This window comes from Amborella trichopoda, chromosome 4, assembly GCF_054954075.1.
Source record: "Amborella trichopoda isolate Santa Cruz 75 chromosome 4, AtrichopodaSantaCruz75HAP2 v2.0, whole genome shotgun sequence".
Lineage (NCBI taxonomy): Eukaryota > Viridiplantae > Streptophyta > Magnoliopsida > Amborellales > Amborellaceae > Amborella > Amborella trichopoda.
The window spans coordinates 35,146,822-35,171,449 of NC_142339.1; the positions used below are offsets into that span (position 1 = coordinate 35,146,822).

A 24,628-nucleotide genomic window follows, 5' to 3' on the forward strand; every position below is an offset into this window, starting at 1 on the left:
TAAGCAATTCTTTGTATAGGCATTTTCATTCATTTAGTAATGGTTGAAATCCAAGGATTCTTCTTTTTACACAATTGAGACTTATTTTCATCCCACATATTCTGAATTCCTCAAGGAAACACAGATAAGAGGGGGTTGAGGATTAAAGGTTCCACCATAATACAAAGCATCCGAGTGATACAAATGGCACATGTTTCCAAACCCCCAACCAAAATGGGTGGCAGCAAATTTTAGCTGCAATGTGTTGCTTTGTGTTAATAAAACCAAAAAATCGCCGAGGTGGTTAAGTATAGTGCTTGTTAGACAAATCATTCTGTGTAGTTAGTTGCGTCTCCTCTGGTAAAGTGAGTAGCCAACAAGGGAAGACATCAAAAAAGTCCACATCACCTAGAAAGACAAGCCACATATCAAACCATGAGATCGGAATAACATAAGCATCTACTGTTGAATAAATATGTCCGGTTTGAGCATCTAGGGTTAGTGGTTTTAGCTTTCAGGGTGAAACCCTGCAACACCATGGTGCTCAGTTCAAGGATTTATAATAGTGAGCTTTAGTCCCATTGGTAAACCTGGGGTTGCAATCCTTAAGTTTGCCCCAACATAGCAAGCTGACATACCCTCTGTTTTGCACCATCTTTCCAATGGGGCTACTGAACAAAGCAAACCTTGAACTGCAGACGTTTGGACTGTTTCTCTCTTTTTTCTTTTTTTCTTTTCTTACGTATCTAATTTATTAGCTGTGATTCTTAATCTAGTTTCTCATATGGTGAGTCAGATCCTCAAATCAGAATCTCAAAGTCCAGGCCCCAGGACTCAACGCGATATAGCAATTATAAATCATAGCTGAAGTCAAATTTCAAAATTTTCAGATAAGGTAGCTGGCCAAACTAAAAAGGTGAGAAAACAAGAGAAACTTACAGTGTTGAACATATGCCATCTCTCCAGTCTCTTCACCCGTAACTGCAGATCTTCGATTATACATTCCACTGGTAAAGCTTCCCTGCTTGGCGATGATTCCGATCCTGAGCTTCCCCCCTAAACGTCCACCAAAACAATCACAAACAAGGGACCAAGTAAATGTAGAAGACAATCACAGCTTATATTCAAAGGTCTGCACTCGACAGTAACAACAGGTTACATGGAAGAATCAACCCGTAAGCGCATGACAATCAATGAACTATTGAGAAAAACACACCATTGGGATGATGGACACTAATACAGACACTATGGACCCACCATAGCAGAAATATCATGATGTGGTGGACTCCACTCTCCATCACCGTCCTTTCATTACCGTCCTTTGTAATGAACTCCGGTCTTTCCATAGTCCATTGGATTATACTCTCTCATGCATTTGATAACTAGATTATCCTCTAGCTTTTCGTCATAAACACTAGCTGAATTCGTTTTTCATATGTGATAGCTGTGTCAAGAAATGTGACAACTGCAAGCCTTTCAATTTACTTTCACTGGGAACGTAACAATCCATTGATTCATGCAGAGACTGGTGAAGGCCCATGGTTAAACATATCATAAAGATGGAAGCATTCACGAATGCGTACTACAGCATGTAAGCCACAAATTTTGAGCTGTACATAGGTTTTGATCCTTTTCAGACCAAGGTGACTAAATAACCTTGGATTGAAAAAAGAGAAACAAAGTGACTGGGTTCATATGCAAAACCAAAAGTACCAGCAAAGTCCCCATACAAATGCCGTAAGCATCCAAGACAAAATAACACTTCTAAGCATATAACCATTTCTTAATTGTGGATATAAAAACATCCAGTACACCTACCCACACATTTCTGACTCATAAAAATGGTTCCATATCAAACCTGAAAGCTTTGATTCCATGATAGGAAGACCAGGTTCCAAACACGAAGGAACTCTCATGATCACGGGCACCAATTTGGTAAAACCACTGTAATAGGAACTCATCCTAAAAGAAATTCCAACACTCTTTTATCTTCTAAAACCATCACTTGCACTTATTAAAGATTGAGGCTCTGAGATCACATACTTCGTGCCATTAGACCATCAATCAAAAGTAGATAGATTGGTAACATTCAAATAAGCAAAACCCAGCAGCAAAGAAATCCAACGAAGGATCTGGATAAGCAAACAGCAGATAGTTGATCTAAAATATTCCGAGTGATAAGGGCACAACCATGGTGTAATAACTTTGGACAACAGGTCGAACATGTTACTTTGAATTCTAGCCTTCTTGCCCCCCTCGTAGCCTAAAAGAGCCCAATATAGATATATGAAAGCAATGCAGAAACAGAGAATACAGCTAATTTCTCAGGTCATGCATTTAGATTAAAAGAAAAACTAAATTGCAATTATCACAACATAAAACACCCCTCCAGAAAACCTCAACCTTATGTGCAGTGGAGTAAAATTGCAGGCAACAATATCCAACAAACCCAGGCTTGAGTAGAATAATTGGACACTCCATTTCTTGAACTATTTTGTTCCTACTTCTAACAATTATGTTTTAAGATACATAGGAACATGTAAAGTCCATCCATCTATTGACTATCCTTTTCGGAACCCACCCACCCAGACAACCAGATGGAAACTCAAACCCCACTTTTTCATTTTGAACCCCCCTACCACACAGTCATTTTGGGTGGGGGGTTCAACGCATTTAGGACAATTTACCCTTTCCCCTCTATCCCTTCTGACAAATTGCGCAATAAAAAGGTTTTTCAGGCCTACAATGGAATGATTGATGGACACCAGAAATCGAAATCAAGGTGCTCTAATCTAAGAAATTGAGTTCCCAAAGAAATATTTTGGCTGAGGTCATTATTTAGGTTCCTCTACGCCTCCCTGGTATGAGTATTGAACTTGCCTTTGTAAGATCAAATTCTTGCCACTTGTCATGAGATTGCTTAGTCTCCTAGAGGCCATAATCTTACAGTATGTGCCCCCCAGTTACATGATATGACTGTCATCTCACAGGTAGCAAGCTCATGACTTGATACGATCGTCTCAGGCACCAAGGTGGTGGACATAGTTTGAAATTGAAACATAGTTTGACTTGGAGTCATTTCTGCTTGAAATGCAGAAAACAGCAGTTCCATGGCAAGAGTTTAAGCCCAGGTCAATAACCATTTCCATATCAAAAAACACTAGATTCATAATCTCGAAATTTATGGATTATAAAGTGCATATGTTCGCAAGGTAACCTGCAAATGCACACTAAATTGCACATTGCCCCATCTGGTCACATATTGCAAGTAACGGGGAAAGAAAGCCTCTATCCCCCAAGCCAGGGGTCTTACTGACTATGGGAGGGAAGGATTGAATGACTATTAGGTTATCTGATGGGAGAGATGCATGGAAACGTGTGAAATAGGTAGAAGGGCCACTATAGAAGCTGTCGGCTGAGGGTTCAACAACTACACCAAAGTGGTCACATATTGCAATTAAGAGTAATGAAGCCTCAGCTTACATCGGGGCTGAAACATGTCTTTCTAGATCATTTCATCATTTTGGAGGATTGATTCTTTATTCTAAAATGACAAGGTCAGACTTGCTCTCATAGAGTTCAAAGACATATATGGATTTCCTCATACATGCTATGGTTTAAATGGATATAGCAGCCCCCTCTGTTCCGTATTAATTCTTTTACAACTTTGATATTTTGGTTCCACTCAACCAGGAACTTGTAGCATATTACAATCTTTCATAAACCAGTTTGGTATTCCTCACAAGCACAAGCCCCGTTTTTCCCAAACATGCAACAGGTAATATGTGACAGGATACTGTTATAGAATGCCCAAAAGGCATTTTACAACTTGCCATTTTCTGAATGACTTCATGTGCAGAAAAGTCCAGCACATGCAGCTGACTGATTAGATAAAGTCAAATCAATTAACATATTCCATCTGTAGTTGAATTAGCTAAATAACTTGTGTGTCCGCACAGTAAAACAAAAAAAAGAAGTTAATGAGTGTTTCAGTTAACAGCATGTATGAAGAAATAAACATTCTAATTTGCTTTGCTCATTTTATTTGATCAGTTAAAAAAATCTTCCAACTTCAAAAAAGTAATAAGACATACTTGAGATTGAATATACTCCACAAGTTCATGCAACCTCGCGGCCTGCTGACCATGAATTCCTGTGGGAGCTCTTCCAAAAGTTGGCGTACTGTCTAATATAATCTCCAAATAAGTCTGCAAGTCAATGTTAGAAATTCAAATTATCATCTTCAACTTGAGGACAACTTGTATAATTACATTCTTAAAAAAGTTAATTATCAATAAAACAAGGAAACCAAGATAGACACTGAAATGAATCAGTTACATGCTATGCTTCGCCAAAAAAATAGTCCACCCTTACCCACACAATTATTGCCACAAGCATTTCATGAGGAGAATAAAACATTTTAAAGAACCTATCAGGCTTAAAATATGTTAAATATCAAGTCATGAAATAAAATAGCTAACATGTTAATACAAACAATCATCATAAATAAACCGCACCATAAAAATGCTTACAGACATTGCTCTAAATCAAAACAAACACAAGTACAACACTGAGAGTGAGCAAAAGATAGAATGAGAGAGGAGGTGCATAAGGGTAGTTATGTGTAGCATGAAAGGATGGGAAAGGAAGAGAGACGTGACAATGGAATGTGCTGACTAGAATAATATATAACTAAAGAGAGTAGGTAAAAATGAATATCAAAAGGGAAGATAAGTCAGGACACAAAGTCCAGAAAACCATTGACCACATGTCCTCATGGGTAATTGAAACTACAAACAAGAAGAAACCTAAGTTTGAAACAGACAAGCAATTCCAGAGATGTACAATTAGCTGGAATGTCACATACATGATTGTCATATCAGAAGTACTAGTGAGGTGGTGGTGTTTCAAGGTAAAGATTTGGGCAAGGGACTCGCTGGGGTCCCAAGAGTCAGCAATTCCACTAGGCTGGGTCTGTAAGAGACTCGACCGAGTACTAAAAAGATTTAAACTAAAATCATGAAAACTGTTGAGACTCAGCTGGTTCCCATGGTTTTGGTTCGATACGCGAAAGCCTGCCGACTCCAAATGGGACTAACTGAGTTTTTTAATACTGGCATCTAGAGATACTGAAACACACACACTTGGAAGCAAGCAAAGGACAAGGCAGACAACAATAGCATTTAAATCTGAAAAATTGTGCACACATGCTGATGCACTCTCACCATCACAACATAGAATGCATGTGTTCATGGGTTCAATGAGCAGATTACATTTGCAACTGACAACAGTAACAAACATTTGCAACTGACAACAGTAACATTTTGCAAACCTTTGTGGTATATGAGCCATCCAGATTTAGCGTTAATCCTGCTGCAGCAACAGCTTCTTTACTTGGACCCTTGATTTGAAGATATGGAGTGGGAACATCTTGCAAATGATTCACCTCAATAAGAATCTGATGGAGGAAACATGTATTATCTATAAATCGATGCTTATGTCAGATCATTTGGACATTATTCAATATCTAAAATAAAATCAAGTGATTAGTAATAAACACAGCCAGTTTTTGTTTGGACCATGAAACAAACATGATACAAATATTCTGATTCACAGTAGAACGAATTAAGATGGAAAAATATAATGTAAATTACCAGAACCCAATAAGAAATGGAACAGAATTTATGGAATATCCGTGTTACAACTGCTGAAAATCCACTGTAAACTGTAAATGGATGTATAGATATGGAACTAGGGTAAAAAATATAGGCTGAACTACAAGGTATAAATATTGAAACCAAGTCAGATGCTGCAGAACTCCTTCGTAACAATGGCCCACTAGATGATGGTGTCCTTGGATGGTGGTCATTGAATGGGAAGGATCTTATGGAATCTATAGTTGGTGGCCACCTTCCAAGATATCTGGAAAGAAAGAAACAAGAGGTCATTCTACAGGCAGTTATTGGGATTGGTTACTACTTCCAAATGGATCAGGGACAGTAGAGATCAAGAACAATGTCAAGGTCGTCATGGCAAAGGGAGAGAGCTGGTATTAGTGTTTATATTGCCAAAAGCTATGACAAAACAATTTCAAAAATTTGACAGTATGAGTTCTCTGTCAAGTCTTCCAGAAGTATTCTCCAAGGGGAAGGTGTAGGAAATTCCAAGGACATCCCATAAGGCAAGCATATTCCCCAGCTTTCTAACCCTGTTTAAGTTGGCTATCATTCATGAGTTGCTAATAATGAAGGAACTCTAAATTACATGCTTCAGATCAAATGCTTCACGTGTAGGAAGGTTGAGCAGACAATAAAACATCTCCATATTCAAGAAAGGTTCGGAATTACATAGTACTTATGGTTTGCTAAGCAACAATACCAGTTTCATAGAGAGGACAATACCATACGAGAAATGCCCCTCGGCAATCTTGCATCTCATAACAAGTTCTTCTATTTGCTAGAGAGGCTAGTAAACACAAACTTCATGGAAGTTTATGGCCAAGCTCTGATGTTCCAAATTCTAAAAATAAATAACTGAAAAAACAATTCAAAACTGTGGATATTTCCTCTGAAACAGCAAACCATAAGTAAGGTCAACAAGGCATAAGAGGTCAAGTAAGTTGGACCATGAAACAAAATGCTCAAAAAGAGAAAAAGGACTAGACTATAATATGGAATGAATAAATAGAAATTTAAGGAACCTTATCATCTTGGTAAATCTGTGCAGATGCTTCAATATATGAGACTGCATGGTACCTGGATTTGTATAACAGACAAGGAAGACAAGCAGTTTCTCAAAATGAGTAGATCCATGATTGTTGAACTAGTACTAGCAATCTACATGCAATAGAAGAACATGCATCTTTAGTAATTCCCAAAAAGACTAATGTGAGCTGCCTAAGCCCAATGAGTAATTTAGACTTTTGTCTTTACCGTTCGTAAATGCATTGATCCCTATCATAATAAATAAAATGAGCCAAAAAGAAAAATGTCGATCACCATATATTCAAATGTGTCATCACATTCCACTGGCAGAAAGCTCGTTACATTTGAAAAAGTGAGAGTATAGTCCTTAAAACAGTTTATTTGGAGGGCCATTTTTTAGGAAGAAATATATGGAGCACTGTGAACCTTACAAATAATCTTTTTTGCTAGCACCTGCGATTATAAAGGCTGATCGAACATCTTTCAGATCCAACCCTCGCCCACCAAAAAATACATGCACAAAGGCAAACCATTTTCTACCTTGTAACATTATGTCTGCAGCTCCTCAATCACCTATAACAAGGAGTCTGACAATGAACTGTTTTTGTTTGATTTCTGCTATGTTACCACCTGGGCCAACGATAAGGTATCATCCATCCCTCCCTCTCCCGGCCATAAATCCTTTAACATTCAACCTCTGTCTACTCATATATCTCAATTCATTATGCACAGGCATTAGGAACAAAGTATTTACCAGTGTTAAAAAATTCGGCCGCCCAGCTGCCTAGGCAGCTACCTATGCCTAGGCAAAACCTAGGTGGGACACCTAGGCGGATTGCATCTAAGCACCCTCCTACGCGCTACAGTCAAGGTGGCTGCCTAGGCGCCGCCTCGATGCAGAATGCCGAGGGTGAAAAATGCCCTCGGCTATGGGCAAAGTAGTAATTTTTTCCCCTAAAAAGGGGAGAAAAGGGTTTTGGGGGGCATTCTAAACCCCCAAAACCAAATCTGTGCCATCTGGAGAGAAAAAAAACTCCCCAAAAACCTCTATTTTGTGATTTATCGAAAGATCGATAAGTTTTTGATTTTTTTGATTTCTTCTGAAATCAAAGGCAACACTTCGTGGTGGTTTTCAGAGCTTATAGTGGTCAATAGTGAGGACTTTTGGCGATTGAATAGACGAGGTTTGGGCAGACATCGTTTTCATTTTGATATTTTTAAAGCATTATTGCATCATGATATTTGAATAAGTTCTTTTTTTTGTTATAACATGTTATGTTTTGAATCATTTGATTTTCTTTCTTTTTTTAACTTTTTTTTCCTTTTATGATATATTTCCATGTTTGTAGTTGAAAGATGGATTTTTTTGTGATTAATTGATTATTAACTCGTATGGACGATGAAATTGATCCTATATAAAATTATTTTATGAATAATTGGTTCTTATTTTGTAGAATGTGTGATGTTTTGATATCCGATTAGTTTTGTTTTACCTTTTTGATAATTTTAAATATTTGTAGATGGAACATTTACCAATTTGGACTTATATTTTGTGAATAGTCAAACTTTGGATGAAATTGATATTTTGTGAATATTGGACATCCAAAACCAAATCTTATGGATATTAATTAATAAATAATAATTATTATAAGTGTTATATTATAACTTATATATTAAATTCTTATGTGAATAGTCCCCACTCGTCCCTGTACCTGGGAGCCTGCCTCCATTTTTTTGAACATTGTATTTACATATTCATATGGTACAGGTTACCTATACATCTTATTCAACTTCTTGTCCTCCAAGTTATATACATAACACTAGATGTAACAATGGAATCGTCCAAAGCTCATCCTTTGCAGCCAAAAACCATCTTCACATGGACGAAGGAAGAAACTCCGATGTGATAAAACAACCCAACATGGGGACCAATGCCTTGCCATGGGGAACCAATCCCTCACCACTACCAAATTCCTAATACCAGATAAACATAAAAAGATCCTTGAGTTATGCGATATTCACAAGGAATTCCTTGTCCCATCTGCCAGTGCCTGCAACTCTCCCAATTAAGTTACTGGGTAACCCTTCTATTCTCCTTCCTGTCACTACATGTGAACCAACTGCTCCATACTTAACAACCCTAAGACCCATACCCCTCAGGTTTGTCTATTAGGTCAAGATGTCAGTCGAATGCCATGTAAACCATCCAAACACTGATTCAAATTCCCAATGCATTCTCCATCATCTGGTCAATCTACACTAAGATGAGTAGTAGCTGGGAAATTCAAGAAGCACGAGTAACTTCATAGACCTGATTTGGATGGCCGAACAATCTGAACAAAAAAAAGGACTTTGTGTATGAATGAAGGAAAGATAGATGCTCTTCTACGGTCATGGTTTTTAGCACCATTCCCTCCTTAAACACTCTTTCCAATTTCAATACAAACGACTCTTTACACCTCCTTATATATACATTTGAATAAAAAATACATCAGTAAGGGACTGATGATATATAAGCCATCTAACCTGATTTACAACTCAAAAGAGGATAAAAAACACCTCAATGTAGCTCATACACATTTCCATTCATTTGACCAAGTGAAGCGTGTACAAATACAATACAGTCAATAATTTGAAAATTTAGCAACACTTTTCATTGATAATTGCATCAAACATTTTGGAATTACAAATTATGACTCAAATACAACCTTCCATTTTACAAGGAGTAAACAAATATGTGCAATACCGACATGAATCCTGGGAAAGCTAATTCTCACAAGAAATGTTTGGGATCACCTCCTCGAAACTTAACCACGCCCCACACTGCATCTCCACAACGATAGAACAAATGATCGGGTCTTTATAATTATCATTATAATTCTCCAACTTGGGAAGCAATTAAAAGGGAAACCATTCTACAATTAGTCACACTCATTGGGTCTGATTTTATGATCACAAAACAATCATAAAACAATCTTTGAAGAAGTAGGCCGCGCGTGGGAAAAACTAGGACAAATTGAGCTTATATTAGGCACTACGCATAACCATACAATTGGGTATGGTAATGCCTCATAAAATTGAACTTATGGCTTAGAGAGAGATGGTTTGTCTTGTTACAAATTGATGAAGATCAGTCATAATCAACAAAATAGAAGATGAATTTGAGCTCCATTAATCAAGAATTGAGCCATGGTTGAACCATAGGTTGTATGGGCAAAAGGCCAAGGAGAAAGATGTGGCAGGGCTACATGCTCAAGGCCATAGGGCATGGTTAGAGCTGTGAGCTACTCTCTCTCTCCCTAGGTGGGATGTGCAACTCTTTGGGTCTCTCTCTAATTTGGTGTAGTAACTTTGCAATTGAGTTGAGTAAGAAAATGGCAGGACAACACCCTAATTATAGGTTTTGTGGGAGAGTATATAGAAGGTTCCTTGGAGGACTAATTTGGACCCTTGATCTTGGAGATCCATGGGGTGAGAGGAGCTTTGATCCAAAATGTTCCAAGATATGCCATGTGGCACCCAAGTGGCCAAGGAGGTCCTGGCTGCCCAGCACCTAGGCAGTGGCGGTCCAAATTTCTAGGCAGCCGAGAAATAAAAAATGTAAGGGGAGCATTTTTGTGTTTTTTTCTTTTTTTTGTTTTCACTCTAAAATGTAAAAAAAGGGGGTTTATAAGATACGTAAAACCTCTCCCCCCCCTCCCCAAAAAAAAAAAAAAGAAAAAAAACAATTAGGAGAGAATTTCACCCTTGGGCAAGCACAGTCCCTAGGCATCCGCCCAGGGCTAAGCGTCGAGCGCCCACCAACAAGGTAAGGCTCTCTCTCTAAATCAACTACCTTGCACATGGGGTGCACATGGCATGAATGAGAGTGTGACAAGCGTCCTGCAAGTGGACTTTCTAATTTCCCATTAGCTTAGGTTATCAATCATAATATCAAATTCTATGCCCCTTTTAGAGGATAGGTGCAAATGGCATAAATGAGAGTATGACAAGTGTCGTGCAAGTGGGATTCTTAAATTTGCCAATAGCCCTAGGTTATCAATCATAATATCAACTCCTATGGCCCCTTCTAGAAGATCCACCATGCGACAAAATTCGAACACTTAAAAATAACCCCACTTATCTCAAGTAAGTGGGCGTCCAAATTGGCCCTTAAGTATACACCCCCTAGTGTTGATGTCATGATGATGTCAGCCACATGTAAAGCTAGCGTTCAACCTGCATGTTGCCTTTTAGAGGTCATGTGGGGCCCATTGGCCATTTAGGCCTCACATGATCATTAGGTCACATGTGCCCTGAATCTCTTGATATGTCATTTTCAAACAAATTTCCTAGCTCATTCCGAGCTTCAGTAAAATTCCACAAATCAAAAAATTACCAAAAATCATTTTTAAGTTTGTTTTATCATTTTGAATTGGCTTGGACTTTCAAAAAAATATCAGAGAGAAACTAGGTACCTTTAGGAACTGAAACTTGAATATATTGGGCCTCCACTCAGCTTAGCCCAAGACTTCTAAACCATTTGTTTAGATTGGCCCAACATAACCCATAACCTACAATCTTAAGCCGGGGCTCATGCTTGGTCCATCAAAGTCAATCAATAGATGATTAGATTCTAGGATAAGTGGATTGCAAATGCACCCCAAAGGATAAGTATACAGGTATCATAGATGCAGGGGTCCTTTCTCAAGCACATATGCACGTTCCCTATCCAATTGATCACCCAGAAAGGGCGGCTGCCAAAATGTGCCTATCATATGTACCTATTGTGTGGTTGGCAATTGTTGAGGATTTTGGCCCTTGTCCAATCAAGAAAAGTCCCGCAAAGGGCTACATTAAGTCCACAGAAAATCCATAGGAAGTCCACATATAGCCCATAGATAGTTCACAGAAGTACCAAAGGAAGTCCACAAATGCCCCAGCTATATCACAATCATAGGACCACACATGCTGACCTCAACTGAGGGATTACACTCTATCCTCATGGCAACAATCTGAACCATATGTATGCGACACCATTCCTGGGGTTTCCAGTACGCAAAGAACTAGCGAGTCACAAAGATCATACTTGGATCCACACTACTACTAGAGTTAAAATCTCATAAAGAGACACAGCGTCAACATAAATCCAACATTTTTTTTTTAGCAACAAGGGTTACAAAAATCTGTTACCATGATTTGATGAACAGATCAAGCAGGCCCTGTTTTTACTTCTAATAGATATAGAAGAAAACGGGCCTGTTCCAAAAATTTAGAATGCCCAAACAGGACCTTAATGGATGACTTTGGGAACCTTAAATCAGATTTTAAAGCATCGAACCAGTACTATCAATGGATTAAGATCAGATTTTAAAACATCAAACTGGTAATATCAACGGATTAATAGAATAGCAAAAGGATAACATAGGATATAAAAAGGAATAGTTCTTAGCAATGAATGTACAACGTACCCAAGGTTTAGGAGACCAGCCACCGTGCTAACACTAATATCAAAATCAACTTTAGGTTGCATAAGAAAGTTCCCTTCCCTGATTGGCTAAGATGAATAAGTTTAGAACAAAGAAGATCAGTTCAAGATCATGTGAAACAGCCACCTTGAGAAAAAGAACAGCTACTGACCTCTCGTATCAACAATGCAAATCTGCCTTCACACATTCTGACTCTTATGCACTCGTTTTCTGCTAGCAGGCCATTTGAAGGCAGCCTAGGAAGCCTCAAGTAAATATCAGTAAAATGTTGAACAGAACTGGTTATCTTCTCTGGATCAAGAACATTCATTAATTCTTGATATGACACCTGATATAGAGCAAAGGGCAGCATAAGTATTAATTAATGATTCAGTAACCATCAACTGTAGAACGCACACCCACTCCATTAAGATGTAGATACCTGCTTATTACTCTTCAAGACAAACAATGAACTTTCAGAGGAATACACTGGATCAAAATCATTTCGAATTTTAAGCTGCATAGGAGAGGTAGATGTGTGAATGAACAACCAAAATCATAGTTACCAGATACGCCACGCGAGAAACTGTAAAATACTACAGCTAAATGGACATAAATTGCTCTTTAGACCACAATATAAAAGGCAAGTGCTTATCGAGTGCAACATACAGTTTGATTAAAGGCGTGCACCACCAAAAAAAATGCTTAAAAGAATTTTGTCATTTTGAGAACTAACATGAGCATGAACAAGATGGGGTTCAATATGCTGCTGAAACATTGGGAAGACAGTCGTCATAATCTCATTTTGTGATATAGGACTTCCAACCCTGCTCTTGTCCCTATGAACTCTGGAAATAAGATGTGAATGCACACCCCCAACCTGTTAATGGACACATAAACTAGGCCAGTCATCAACTTCCTCTCCTGAAAGGAGAAAAAGTGATTCAAGAAAAGTTTAACAAAAATATGGACTTACAACAGCAATCCAGAAATCAAGAGATTTGCGGATGTCAGGATGCAAAGCATAGACACCTTCAAAAATAACCTGGGGACATAGGAGGGAAGAAGGAAATTAAGTATCATAAGTCAATTTGTGATGTCTCTGATAACAAGCTACAGTTCAAAAGCATAGGGCTATTTCAGGGAAATCATGGAATATAATCATCATTGAATATAACCAGATAATATTATGTTTAAACAAATGACTCGTTAGCTTAAATAAACAGATTCTCGACAAAGCACGCAAGCACTTTCCAGATGCTCATTCCCGATGCAAAAGCATTCAGAAGTTGTCTAACCATTATTGAAGAAAGCAAACCTTGGCCACAATCTACAATAGAAACCACAATCTTAATAAACTTCCAGCCTTCTTATTCACTTTTTCAAACATTCCAATAAGACAACATCAGCACTAACCAGAGTCTTCAACCATCTGCTACAAAGAAGTCATCACTACTCAATTGACCCTTCTCGCCCACCTAAAAGGAATCATTGTAACAGCACTCCACTTTGACCAATCAAGCAGCATTTTCTGACACAAACCTAGAACAGAACATTGACCTATGGAGAATATAAGAATCTTAGACCCTTCATTAAAACCAAGACCCCCACTGTCAAGGATGGCATATAGTGTCGGGGTTTGTGACCTTCAAAACACATGAGAGCATGTAAGTATAGTACATATAGTGAATTGTACACTTCAGTGGGAGTGTATGACTGGTTGACTGATTCAAGGTTAGGCGGCTGTGTGCCCGAGTCATGTCCAAAATCCTTTCCTTTGGGAATAGGAACTACCTCTAAGGGTTATGAAGGGTCATCCTTTGTTGAGGTCTGAGACATGCCTAAGAATAGTTTGCATGTAAGGAGAACTTTGTGGTCTCCAATCTGCAGTTGTAGGCTTGTAAGAACGAAAGCTATAAATCCTCAACAGACTTCCACACATCATATACAAGCAATCCTATATAGGGACATATACAAGTGCATAGAGAGAGTCCCCCCTTGCACTATATTGATACGTTCATTTTATTTGCCCTTGGGAGAAACCTATAATCCACATGTTTAAATCATGGTACTACTGTTTATTGACTAACTTTGACGGACCAATCATGAGCCCCTACACATGACTATGGGTCATGGGTCCTGTTAGGTTGGTTTGAGAAGAGAGTTGTGGATCATGGATCCTGGCATGGGTGGAGTGCCCTGACAGTGACTTATTTTTTTACCTATTGGTACAAATCCACTTCTAGAGGTATTTTTGTGTGCATTTTAATTTTTTTTAACAACCTCAAAAATATTGTTTTTGATCTTTATTTATGATTGTCGTTTTTTTATTAAAAAAATCATGAAAAACCTAGAAAGGGCAAACTTGATATTTTGCAATTTGGTAGGGGCCTGAGTTTTATGTGGAATCCATGTGGGGAAGCCAAGGGCCCAACTCCTACATGTGGGTAGGCCACATAAGGTGGGAAGTGGGGCCTAGAAGGGCCACACATCCCACACACAAAGAGCGACACCCCTAACTGAATTCAAAATATAATTTTATTATTTGAGGAGCCCTATTTGGATTATGATTCTTACTTGAACTAGGACTCCTAATTTGATCAGAACTCGTATTAAAATATTATTTGGTTAAGAAATCCTAATTGTATAAGGAGTCGTACCTGGATTCAGATTTCTACATGGACTAGGACTCCTAGTTTCATCACAACTTGTAATAAAATATTATTTGCTTAAAGAGTCCTAATTGTATTAGGAGTCCTATTTGGATTAGGATTCCTACTTGGATGAGGACTCCTATTTGATCAGAATCCAAATTAAAATAGAAGTCTATCTTGTCTAAAAGTGGATATGGGTCAAAAGATTCAGGAGAAAAGGTTCCTAAAATTCTCCCTAAATCATGATGGCTAATTTCAAAGATAGATGGCCCAGATTATTCCCCCATACCCAAAAAATTACTTCAATATTTTATAGATAATGTTAAATCCTAATCCAATCGGAACAACTAGGGCCCTTGAGACCTATATAAGGAGGATAACACCTCTCATTCTCTACACACTTTAGCCCTCTCTTTCTCCTCTCTGTCCACTCCATTTCTCTCTCTATAGGTGGCACGCTACTCGGTACGTACTCAAAAAACAATAAGAGAGAAGGCGGCACCCCCACCCTTAGACTAGGCTAGGGGATTCCTCATTGGCATTGCCCCAAGGTGACAAGGGTCTAAAAAACCCTTATTGACAGGCCCATAGATTTCGGATAAGGGTGTTCCAAAGGTGCCTCCCAATTCAGATTGGTGCATTCAACAGGATCTAAGGATCAAGTGCACCATCAGTCAGGTGCTCTGGTGCGGGGTATGCCAAGTTCCAAGGGGATAACTCTAGGCAATATCAGAGTTATACATGCAACTTGTGATATTTTCAAATGGAATAAATTACAAAATTTGACACAAATATATATGCATATGTGCATTTGGATAGCAAATATATAAAAAAAATCTAAGAATTTGCACCACAGGGTGCCCGAGGTTCTGGGCGCCCGCCTAGGCGCTGGGTGCCAAGCATGCCGCCTAGGGGCCACCTAGCATTTTTTGAAACCTTGCCAAAGAATGTGAATTCTAAGGGTGAAAGGGAGCATACTTACGTGGTTGTTAAGACCATGCTAGCTGATACTAACGAGGGATCCTGGGGTTACGACTCGGGGTCCACTGCCCACGAGTCTAACAACAAGGACAGTTTCAAAAATTTTAAGCTTGCAGCCCTAGGAGACCAATATATCTTTATGGGTAGAAACCAAAAGACATAAATACTTGGTATAGATAATTATGTCCTTCAATTTGAAAATAGAAAGAACATGGTCCTAAAGCAAACTCTTTATGCTCCAGACACGAGAAAGAGTTTGGTTTCAGTCTCTAGGTTAGCTAAGGCAAGATATTCACACTATTTTTACTAGCAATAAAGTAGAAGTTAAATTGGTAAGGAATTAGTTAGGAATGGTCTTCTTGTAGAAGGCTTCTTTACAATTGAAATCATAGTTATTGGGAACGAGAAAAGGAACGTGAGAAGTTCTGGGAACGCGAAGCGAGTCTAGCTCGAAGTTCCCAGGGTGGCGAAGCAAGCTTCGTACAGCAGCGAGTTCCATGAGTTCTAGGGAGCGCATTGCTATAAGGATGGGAGCAGGTTCCATACCAAAAGGGATCGCGTTGTATCGTTCTTATGATCGGGGTCTCTAGAGTTCACTATTTCTGTATATTGTAAACCAGGAGAGAGTTCCAATAGATAGCATGTTTAACTCTTTCCAAATCCACAGTTCCAAGGTATCAATGTCATAAAAAATCATGGCATTGAGATTTCCTTTGAATTTTTTAAGTCATTGGAGCATGATTTCATACCGAATTCAGCAAACAACAGTATTGGGGTTTATTGAAGCATGATTTTTTTTTTTTTTTTTTTGAAGTGGTTAACTTTGTATTGATAAAATAAAATATTACATCAAGAAATAAAAAATGGCAACCCACAAGATGGGATCATCATTTCATACCAAATTCTGTGAAAAACCCTATTGTGATGCATTGGAGCATGATATCACACCAAATTAAGTAAACAACATTATCATGGTATACAGTGCACCACTACACCTTAATTATACAATACCCTTCTCTAAACTAGCACTCAATGTTGGGCAAGATTGACCTCGCTTCACAATAAATTTGCAATGCGGCTAACTTTTGAACCTCCTTCCAATCTTGTCCCTACTCTAGTTGCCTTTCTTTGGACACAAGTGTCGTTGCAAAATGTGTGCGTTGTAGAAAATTTGAGGAAAACCGAATACTGTATATGAATAAAATAAAATCTGTAGGTGTAGCTGGCTCCCATGGTATAAGACTCGGTTCCTGGTGTAATGGAATAGTGCTTCCGAATGATATTGAAGCCATGATCTTGGGGATGGGGATATGGATCACACTTTCTAGCAAAATTGTTCCCAAATAACGAGTTCTCATAACTCCGGGTACGAGATACAAATACACAGCCTCTGAAATCGAGATCCGGTCACTCGGGGGGCGGGATCGAGATTCCAAGCCAGAAGCGAACCTGTACATTGGCGATCCCGGTAACTATGGTTGAAATAAATAATATTATTTGTTATGTCTCATCTTAAGATGATGTTGATAACAAATATATATCTGGAACATGAGATTGGGGCACATAAATTATAAGAGAACGGAGAGATTAAAGAGCAAATGATAACTAGAAGACCTAAAAGGGGACTTAACTAAAGTATGTGAATCATATATTCAAGGAAAGCAAGCTATGAAATCCATTACGAAAGCTCAGAGAGCTACTGATAGTTTAGATGTTGTCCATGGTAATATTTTTGGACCTATGAATGTGGCCACTGAAGGCCGCAAGAGGTACTTCATCGCTTTTATAGATGACCACTTCCATTTTGGCCATGTTTATTTGATGAGTGAAAAAGCTGCTTGGGGCAGTGAGTATTCCTCACATATATTTAAGGAGCTTTGTACTGAGCATGATATCATACATCAATATATTACGTCATACACTCAACATAATGGGGCATCCGAGAGATAGAACAAGATCCTGTTGGATATGGTAAGGAGTATGATGGGACATGCTAAGCTCCCCTAGAGTTCTGGGGAAGGAAGTTTTAACGACCAATTATATTCTTAATTGGAATCACACGACAGCTGCCCCACTGACTCATGAGATTTTCATTGGCCGTGCTTCGTCTGTTGACCACCTGAAATTGTAGGGATGCTAAACCGATGTCCTGATATCGCATCAAAATCGGACAAAGTTGGATGAAAAACTATTACGATTGTCTTCATAAAATAACCTCATCATGGTAAGGGATACAGGTTCCATAACCCATACAAAAGGGCCATGCCACTTGGAAGCAAGCAGACTTCTATGACTGACATGAGTATGACCCAAGATACCGAACAACCTTGCCATAAGAAGTAACCGTATTAGAAGAAGACCCGATTTCTTCACCTTCCTAGGAGAGTATTATGAGCGGATTGAAGAAGAATCAATGCATGAACCTTGTTCCTATCAGGAAGCCTAACCAGGAGGATTATTGCATATATGTCAAGGTCAAGATGCTGAACCAGAAGTATTCCTCACCGATATTTAAGGAGCTTTGTACTGAGCATGGTATCATAAATTAATATACTATGTCATACACTCCTCAACATAATAGGTAGTCGAGAGACGAAAAAGGACCCTGATGGAAATGGTTAGGAGTATGATGGGACATGCTAAGCTCCCCTAGATTTACGGGGGGAGACAGTTTTAACGGCCGGTTATATTCTTAATTGAACTCGCTCGAAAGCTGCCCCATTGACTCATGAGATTTTCATTGGTCGTGCTTCATTGATTGACCACCTCAAAGTGTAGGGATGCTAAGCCAATGTCCTTCTACTGCACCAAAATAGGACATGTCCTTATACCGCACCAAAATAGGACAAAGTTGGATGCAAAACTATAAAGATTGTCTTCATAAGATAACATCATCATGGTAAGGGATACAGGTTCCATAACCCAAACACAAGGGTCATGCCATTCGCGAGCAAGCAGACTTCTATGAAATGATGACTGACATGAGTATGATCCACGATGCCAAACCACCTCGTCATAAGAAGTAAACATATTAGAAGAAGACCCAATTTCTTCACCTTCCTAGGAGAGTATTATGAGTGCATTGAAGAAGAATCATTGCATGAACCATGTTCCTATTAGGTAACCAAGAGGATTATTGCATATATGTCAAGGTCAATGGAAGTTATGTTGTGTTCATCTCCCTGTATATGAGGATGATATGCTAATTGCTAGTAGTTCAATTAATCTTGTTTGGAAACAAATCTTTCTTGTCACAACACTTTGATATAATGTTTGGGGCTAGAATCACCCTCATTCGTACAACCATAGCTAGCATTCCTATCTACTGCATGTCCCTTTTCCAAATCCCCATATTGGTTATTCATAAATTGGAAAAACTCATGCGTGATTTCTCTGGTCAGGGGTAGATGAAACCAGGAAAATTCATCTAGTAGCTTTGAATAAAGTCTGCAACTCGAATATTTTCGGGGGTCTAGGAATTAAGAACCTCAGAATCATGAACCGAGCCCTTTTGGGTAAATGGTGGTGGAAATTTTCTTCCCCTCGCCCCTACTCTGAAAAGAAGTTGTTCAAGCCAAATATGGAATGAATGGGGTCGATTGGCTGCTTCGATCCCCCATGCACAGATCCTCAAGTGCTTGGAAAGCATTTCATCCTCTAAATTAGACTTCACCAACATAACTAGATTCAACCTGGGTAATGGCCTAAGAATTAAATTTTGGACTGATACCTGATTTGGATCCTCACCTCTTGCTCAAACCTACCCCTCCCTGTTCCCATTAGCTCGAGGCGTGATCGTAGTCTAGACTCCATTCTTTAGAAGTGATCTTAACGATCAAGAAGCCAACAACCTCCTCTCTATGCTACAATCTCTAGGAAATTGCTTTCATTGATTTGGTCCCCTTCCCCCTCGGGTGAATTCTCGGTGGCTCCTTCTACAAGGCTCTTCTATCCACAACCCAGATCCCAAACCCTTAATTAATCTCTCCTGGTCTCTACCCATACCCCACAAAGTCCAAGCATTTATATAGGTGCTACTACAGGGCAGAATCCTTACCTTGGACCAACTCCAAAAAAGGGGATTTGCCTTCCCTAACCGATGCATCCTCTGTGTCCAAGAAGAGGAGACTATCCCCCATTTTTTCCTCCACTGTGAAGTGGCTCAATGACTTGGGACCTCTCTTCTCAAGCTGTTTGGCCTTCAATGGGTCACCCCAGGTAACCTGACTCAGTTTTTCCAAATATATTTTGCACCACCTTTTTCCCAAAAGGGTAGGAAGTTATGGCATCTTGATGTAGCAGGTCTCTTTTGGAGTCTGTGGTTAGAAAGAAATTCCAGAACCTTCAGAAGCATACAAAAATCTATAGCAACTGTTTCTGATTCCCTAACTACAGTTATAGCTTTCTGGGCCAAGTCCATTCCCATATTTGCTGCCCTCCCTATTTCTCACCTCCTAAATAACTGGGATAGCCTTTTACGCCTCTCACCCCAAATAAAAATACTGAAACCTCACTGGTCTCCTCCCCGAACTGGATTTCTCAAACTCGATATGGATGGTTCCTCTGTAGGTAACCCTGGCCCTTCGGGCATTGGAGGAATCTTGTCGGACCATTCATCTACCATTGGGACCTTCTCAGAGTTTATAGGACACCACGACTCGACCTATGAGGAGGCTAAGGCCCACAAGGCATTCAAGTGCAATCAGATTCTCTCAACATCATTAGTTGGGTTACACAACAGTGATTACGTCCATGGAGATTTTCTTTCATTTTTTTTAAGGAAAATTACATACATATTAGTCATACTTTGCGTTATTACGGATGTACCAAATAGTTTGTCATTACATGTCCGTTTTTTACCTTTTGTAACGCAATTTTTTTAAAAAAAAGACTTTACCCTTTTTTGGATGTTGAATAACCGAATTGGAGGGTTTTTCAGATGTTCAACATCCAAAAATAGGCCGAAAGTTTAATGTTCACATTCCCATTTTCGGGTGTTGAACATCCGAATTGAAGGGTTTTTCAGATGTTCAACATCCGAAAATATGACTTCGAATTTCCAGAAACTCTCTAGAATTTCGTAGTCATTTTGGACAATGAACATTCGAAATATGACATTTTCGAAAACATCCGAAAATGTGATATTTTCAGACGTCCAACATCCGAAACCATTTTCACAAGGAATACAATGTATCGACATAACCCTTCAATTCGGATGTTCAACACCCGAAAATGGGAATGTGAACGTTAAACTTTCGGCCCATTTTCAGATGTTGAACATCAGAAAAATCCTCCAATTTATTTGTTCAACATCCGAAAAAAGGTAAAGTCGTCTTTTTAAAAAAAATGTGTTATAAAAGGTAAAAAACTGACATACATGTAATAACGGAAACTATTTGGTAAATCTGTAATAACGCAAAGTATAACGGATATTTATGTAATTTTTCTATTTTTTATTTATGTAATTCCCTTCCTCAGGTGTCCTTTACCCACATATACAGAGAGGCTAACGTGGAGGCAGACAGACTGGCTAGGGAGGGAGCAATCCTTGGCTTGTAAACATTATGTGATTTCTCAGGGAAAGCAAGGAAAAGGAGTGAAAAAGAAAAAAGAAAAAAAAAAAGAGGAAAGAAAAGGAAAGGAAAAAAAAAAGAAAAAAAAAAAAAAAAACAGGACATGGTTGTTTTTGCAAGCCAATATTCCTGGAACCCATTTAGTATTTTCATTAGCTACCTTTCTTCTCTTCTTTACACTCACCCTCTAAACCCATATCTACCATCTCCTAAGGGACCTTTTTTTAACCTCGGTAAACTCACCATCAGGTTTTCTCGCTCTGCCACATCTTTTCCATTGTTCTTTTCATATCTCCCCCCATACACTTTTCTCTCTCAATCCTCGTCCCATGTCCACCACTCTAGCGGATGTCATCACTCATTGCAGTAGCTTTGACTGCTGAATCACAAAGAAGGAACATTAAGTTTGCTACAAAAATTCCATTTCCGTTCCATCAGGAGATCAAGATCCTAGATCGGCCTCGACAACAAAGGTGTGCAATTATGTGACTTAACTCCCCACCTTATCTCCCCCCTTTCTCTATCTCTTTCTCTTCTCCTTTTGTTTCCTCTTATACTTTCTCACCTAGCCTCACCTCTCTCTCTCTCTCTGTCTCTCTCGCTCTTTTGCATCCACACCTTTTTTCCTCTCTTATCCCCCCATCTCCTCTTTCTCTTTCTTTTCAACATTCACATTCTCTTTCTCTATAATCCCCCCATCTTACCTATCCTAATATACAATCATATCCTTTCTCCCTTCTAGCCTTTATAAGCTTCCCCCACCCTCTCTATCTTTGTGCTTCCTCCACTCATACTCTCATAACTTCTATCCCTTACCGGCCCCCACAAAAAAAAAATATAGAGTACGAGAATTACCAAAAGAAATCTTCAATCCCATTGTCTCTACAACTTCCCTTTGGTCCACCCACCGAACAGCATGTAGCCTCTGGAGCTAGCCTTTTGAAGTTGTTGTACTCATCGAAGACAGTACTGCCTAAGCCTTAATTTCTTGAAGACCCTCTCGCCTCTCTACTGAAGACCCTTTGCTTAGCAGCAGCTATTCCATGGCTGCCAAGTCCTTCACGGAAGTTTTCTCTCCTCAGGGAAGGCCACTACAGTCTTTTCCATAATCAGCCAACCTCTCGTAATAGCAGTGCCTATAGAAGATAGTCCTGCCCAAGTTTTTATCTTCTGAAGTTGGGATTGTAATAGAAAGCCCTCGCTGGAGGGTCACTTTTACCTCTGCTGACCTCTGCCAAGCTGCATACATGGCTTGACCCCTCAGGGGAGCTAGCTACCTCCAAACTTGTCTCTTGAGTTACCGGCGCACAACCGGCCCACAGTGCTACTCTAACCGCAACCAAAGTCAGCCTGCCTCCTGATGTACCAGCCCACGTAGCAGAAAGTGCAACAGATCCACAGTGGTTATCTGCTTGCTCATCAACCAAAACCCCACTGAGGATGTCCGACAGTCTACCAACAGTGTTTTACCTTTTATTGCTTTTTGCCGCATTTAAATTGTCCTCCTTGTCTCCCTCGATTCCTTTTTCTTTTTTTCTTCTTCTTCCCTCTAGTTTGTTCTCTGAGCACCTAACTTGTAGGTTGTCGTCTTCTTTCGCTCTACTTATGTAATTTTCTAATGGAAGATGCTAGGATGAGCCCACTAGCTCACAGAAAAACATGAGCCGAACGGCTCAGATTGAATCTGGGCCGATCTAACGATCACGGATGTCAGATAGTGTTTGAATTTTAATTTTTTTTTCTACAAATCCAAATCATTTGAAATTTTGAACGTGTGTACATCAAAAATAGGTGAATCTTCTAAAAATATCAAAAAAATATTTTACATGAAAAAATTGATCAAAATACCCCCCAAAAGTTTTGGGGGCATTTTGGTCTAAAACATTTCGCGAATTATTTTTTTTTATATTTCTATTAAGTGCGACTTGATGAGAAGAACACACGTCCAAAATTTCAAGTGATTTGGATTTGTAGAATAATAATTAAAATTCAAACACTACCAAACATCCGTGTTTGTCAAATCGGCCCAGATTCAATTTGGGCCGTTGGGCTTATACTATTCCATGTGCTAGTGGGCTCACCCAAGCTTTTTCCTTTTCTAATATTTAATACAAGTTAACCTTTCTTCAAAAAACACTTTGATATGAAAGATCTTGAAGATGCTTCATATATTCTGGGGATCAAGATAACAAGAAATAAAAGATATAGAATCATTCAGCTATCTCAAGGGACATACAGCAAGAAAATATTATAAAGATTGGAAATGGGTAATTGTAGGCCCATACTGACCCCATTGATAAGAAGACCAAGTTAAGCCTAGTCATGTGTTCTACAAGTATAAAAGAAAAGGGGCCATACAGAGAATGCCATAAATAAGGGCAGTGGGGTCGCTGATGTATGTTATGCTGGGGATGAGAATGGAAAATCACTTTTCCATGAGCATGATTAGCAAGTTCTAGAGTAATCCAGACATGGAGCACTAGACGGCAATACTACGACATTTGAAGGGAATTGTTAATCTCACACTTACTTATGAAGGAAGCTCTAATATTCAGATACAGGGATATCCAGATGCATACTACCAAGGGGATCCAGATGAAATGAAATCCACATCAAGGTATATCTTCACACTTGCCAGTGGAGTTGTTTCCAAGTGCTCAAGGAAACCAGATATCCTTGCACTATCGACAATGGACTAGATTATGTGGCTTGTTGTCTCCCAGCAAAAGAAGCCATCTAGAAAAGAAGCTACTGAATCAGCTCATATTTGATCCAATAAAGTGCCCATGTGTGGCAATTTTCTACAACAACCAAGCAACAATTTGTGTGGCTAAAGAGCCACGATTTCACAAGAAATCCAAGTGCATAAAAGTGTACCACTGCCACATTCGCAACGAGATCCAAGTAGGAAATATTGAGGTTGCTTTTCTCCCGACAAAGGCTATATTAGCAGATCCTTTGACTTAAGGATAAGTGGAAAATGTGTTTGCCAAACAAGTACATAGGATGGGCTTGAGAGAAAGGCAGCAGAAGTGATTATACAGCCTCCAAAGGCCAAGTGGGAGATGTTGGGGTTTGTAGCTTCTAAAATCCATGAGAGCATATAAATATAATAAATATAGTTAATTGTACACTTCAGTACGAGTGTATGATTGGTTGGCTGACCTAGGGGTAGGTGGTTTGTGCCCGAGTCCTGTCCAAAATCCTTTCCCTTGGGCATAAGCACTACTGTTGAGGGTTTCTAGAGGGTTATCCCTTGTTGAGGTTTGAGAGATTCCTAAGGATGGTTT

General features: G+C 39.1%; 1 protein-coding gene across 50 annotated transcripts in view; it reads right to left on the reverse strand.

Annotated features, from left to right (window-relative positions):
* The window catches only part of LOC18428685 (P-loop containing nucleoside triphosphate hydrolases superfamily protein), a 39,094-nt gene continuing 14,466 nt past the window's right edge, over nt 1-24,628 (reverse strand). For 12 of the 50 annotated variants that reach the window (XR_016054412.1, XR_016054406.1, XR_016054390.1 and 9 more), the window contains 10 exons: nt 13,107-13,175; nt 12,867-13,010; nt 12,573-12,647; nt 12,303-12,479; nt 12,134-12,219; nt 6,680-6,734; nt 5,312-5,437; nt 4,074-4,187; nt 919-1,035; nt 1-387 (listed from right to left, as the gene is read on the reverse strand). Coding sequence is in view for 8 of the 50 variants with exons in the window: in XM_020663892.2 (XP_020519551.1) it covers nt 322-387; nt 919-1,035; nt 4,074-4,187; nt 5,312-5,437; nt 6,680-6,734; nt 12,134-12,219; nt 12,303-12,479; nt 12,573-12,647; nt 12,867-13,010; nt 13,107-13,175 (1,029 nt within the window). In the remaining 42 variants the exon portion in view is untranslated. Of the gene's footprint in view, nt 388-918; nt 1,036-4,073; nt 4,188-5,311; nt 5,438-6,380; nt 6,547-6,679; nt 6,735-12,133; nt 12,220-12,302; nt 12,480-12,572; nt 12,648-12,866; nt 13,030-13,106; nt 13,176-24,628 lie in introns of those variants that run through there. The other 38 variants (XR_016054408.1, XR_016054374.1, XR_016054391.1 and 35 more) reach the window with 13 other exon arrangements.